Genomic DNA, 2,500 nt, shown 5'->3' with positions numbered 1-2,500 from the left:
GAGCTCCCCAAGCCTCTACATACAGTACAAGCATACTTCCATTTGAACGCTCACCGAACGGGAACATCCTGGCTGCTTTCTGTCAAGAGTGAGACATGTTCAAAGAATTTATTTTCATGGACTATCCGAACGGAGAATCAGGCGCCTCGTTTTGGCGCTGGACCTAACTTTTTAAATCTAAATAATAATATGACAGCTTGTTACACAAACATTCTTAAATCATAAAAGATTTCTTTTTTCATCAAGACAGGAGCGCCAGTTCCTCTGAACCGTCAATTGCCACCGCTCTAGTTCGTGTGACTCGCAGGCGTTTGTTGCGTTTTAGATTCAGAGGTACACAATAACGTGCTATTGCAGATAAGCTTACAGCGAGTGGCATTGAAATTGCTCGCTCTTTACGGAGGGCACCTAGAATGCTCTTAAGCGGTGAGTGTTTAAATGAAAGGGTGTGTGTACTGTGTGTAAAAGCCTGACAGTGTCTGTGATGGTTTACGGGAGTCTGACTGTGCCTTTAAGTTCAGTGAAGTGGTGTCTTGTTTACACTTTACTCTAGCTTCAAAAGCCAGCAAACTCTCTCTCGGAAAATGTATATTGAAATTAGCATACACAAAAGATCGGGGGGGGGGGGGAATGTCGGGGTGTTGGTGGTGTGAATATCTTTCCAAAATGGACAATCAATCTTTGTGATCGAACGTTAACAATGCTATAATTTGTCATTCTTCAGGGGGAGGGGGGTAAAGGCTGTCGTGATGGCGTGAATATCTTTTAATGCTATAATTTGTCATTCTCTGCCCAAACCTGACCCCTGACGAACGTCAGTCAAAATCGGGTCATGTCTTGAGGTGTTGAAGTTTCAAGATCCTTTTTTTTTCTCAAAAAAACGTTAGTGAAAATGGCAATTTTCCAATTATTTGTTTTACCTGCACATGACCCCTCTGTGAACTTGAAATTCGCCGGGGATAAATCAAACTTTGGTCTTGCCTGGGCGTTATGAAACCCCTGAGGTGTGGGAAATTTCTTAGATGTTTCTTGTATACAAAAATGAGTGTAGTTTTCATTCTTTGTACTCCGAGCATGACCTCGCTGAGCCCTTGAAATTTAAAATGGGTGCCCCAAACTTTTGCCATGTTTGAAAGATGTCAAAACCTACCAGTGTATGAAATTTGGAGGCTTTAAAAAACAACCGAGAAAACCTCATTGAGATCGTCAAAATCTTTCTCCCTGACATCCCCAAATATGGCTATATGACAATCTTTATCTTTGCCCTTTTATTATCTTAGCACGGAGGCGGAATGCTCCACACCGCTCTGCTTCAGACGCATTTTTCAATTACCACAATGCTGACACCAACTCTACTGTCATTGTTGACCTCAAGTCTCGTCTGACAGCACTGGAGGCGAAGAACGGACAACTGAAAGAACGACTCATGGAGCAAGATGGCCGAATGAACGCCCGTATCGACAGCGTTGAGACCCTAGCCCAAGCAGTGTTATCTCAGCTGAATCAACATCTGCATGGTAATTTACTGTCTGTTAAGTTATTTTCCGGACGATTAGGATTTGCGTTTGGTTATGCTCGAAGTCTGTTATTGCCTATGTGTCGGTCGGTCTGTTTGTCTGTCTATGTGCACGTCTTTCTCTGTGTCTGTCTATCTGCCTGTCTGTCTGTCTGTCTGTCTGCCTGTCTGTCTGTCTGTCTGTCCATATCACTCTCCCACTCTCTCTCAGGACTTGTTTGTATACCTCCATCGGTATGCCCGCGTGCGTACCTGTGCATACCAGCATGGGTTTACGTGCATGCCGCACCGGTATGCGTGTGTCTCTGCTTGTGTTTAGGTGAGGGAGGGGGGAGGCGGTGTTTGCTGATGTTGAAGGGGGTTGTATGGTTGTTCTTTTAACGTCCCTTTAACCTGTTTGACTATGCCGCATCGATTCAATTGTGTTTCCTTTCTCATTTGCATGGCAGTCTCTGAGTTTAAAGCTATTGACGCTTAGGTCTTTCACAATTCAACGAAGAAGGTTCTCAAAAGCTCCTATATTTTCACACTTGCCATTTGGCTTGTTTACAATCTGGATGTCTTTTTAGCAGTGAAAAGTCTTGTCTGGGATGGCTTGTGGGAATGGAAGGAGGGGCGGCTTTGCGGGTCCCGAATTGTAGGAGGGGAAAGGTCCTTCCATTTTTGTAAATGGGCAGTCCTAGTAATTTTCCCGCCTTTTTGCTTATCACGTTGCGTTTCACATTGTTACAGACGAGAACACGAAGCAAGTCAGTTTCCACGCCACAGGACTGAGCAACCTTACTCCATCCGAAGGTGCAGTGCTCTTCCCAACCAACGTCCTCAACAACCAGGGCAACGGCTACAACCCGTCCACAGGCAAGTTCACCGCCCCCTTCAACGGGACCTACTGCTTCTTGGCCACGCTGTGGGGAGATGGCGTTGATCATTACATCGCTGTGTATCTTATGGTGGATGGCAAGCAGGAACTTTTCGTTGAGACGA

At 45.2% G+C, this 2,500-nt stretch overlaps 1 protein-coding gene across 2 annotated transcripts in view; it reads left to right on the top strand.

Annotated features, from left to right (window-relative positions):
• The window catches only part of LOC138973100 (complement C1q tumor necrosis factor-related protein 7-like), a 3,355-nt gene that overhangs the window by 331 nt on the left and 524 nt on the right, over positions 1 to 2,500 (top strand). Inside the window, exons 2-3 of one of the 2 annotated variants that reach the window (XM_070345761.1) lie at positions 1,389 to 1,517; positions 2,249 to 2,500. The exon at positions 2,249 to 2,500 is cut by the window's right edge and continues 524 nt beyond it. In XM_070345761.1, coding sequence (XP_070201862.1) covers positions 1,389 to 1,517; positions 2,249 to 2,500 — 381 coding nt within the window. Of the gene's footprint in view, positions 1 to 1,280; positions 1,518 to 2,248 lie in introns of both variants that reach the window. The other variant, XM_070345760.1, reaches the window with a different exon arrangement.

This window comes from Littorina saxatilis, linkage group LG8, assembly GCF_037325665.1.
Source record: "Littorina saxatilis isolate snail1 linkage group LG8, US_GU_Lsax_2.0, whole genome shotgun sequence".
NCBI lineage: Eukaryota > Metazoa > Mollusca > Gastropoda > Littorinimorpha > Littorinidae > Littorina > Littorina saxatilis.
The sequence above is the reverse complement of the archived record's forward strand: the minus strand, read 5'-3'. Positions and strand labels throughout refer to the sequence as shown.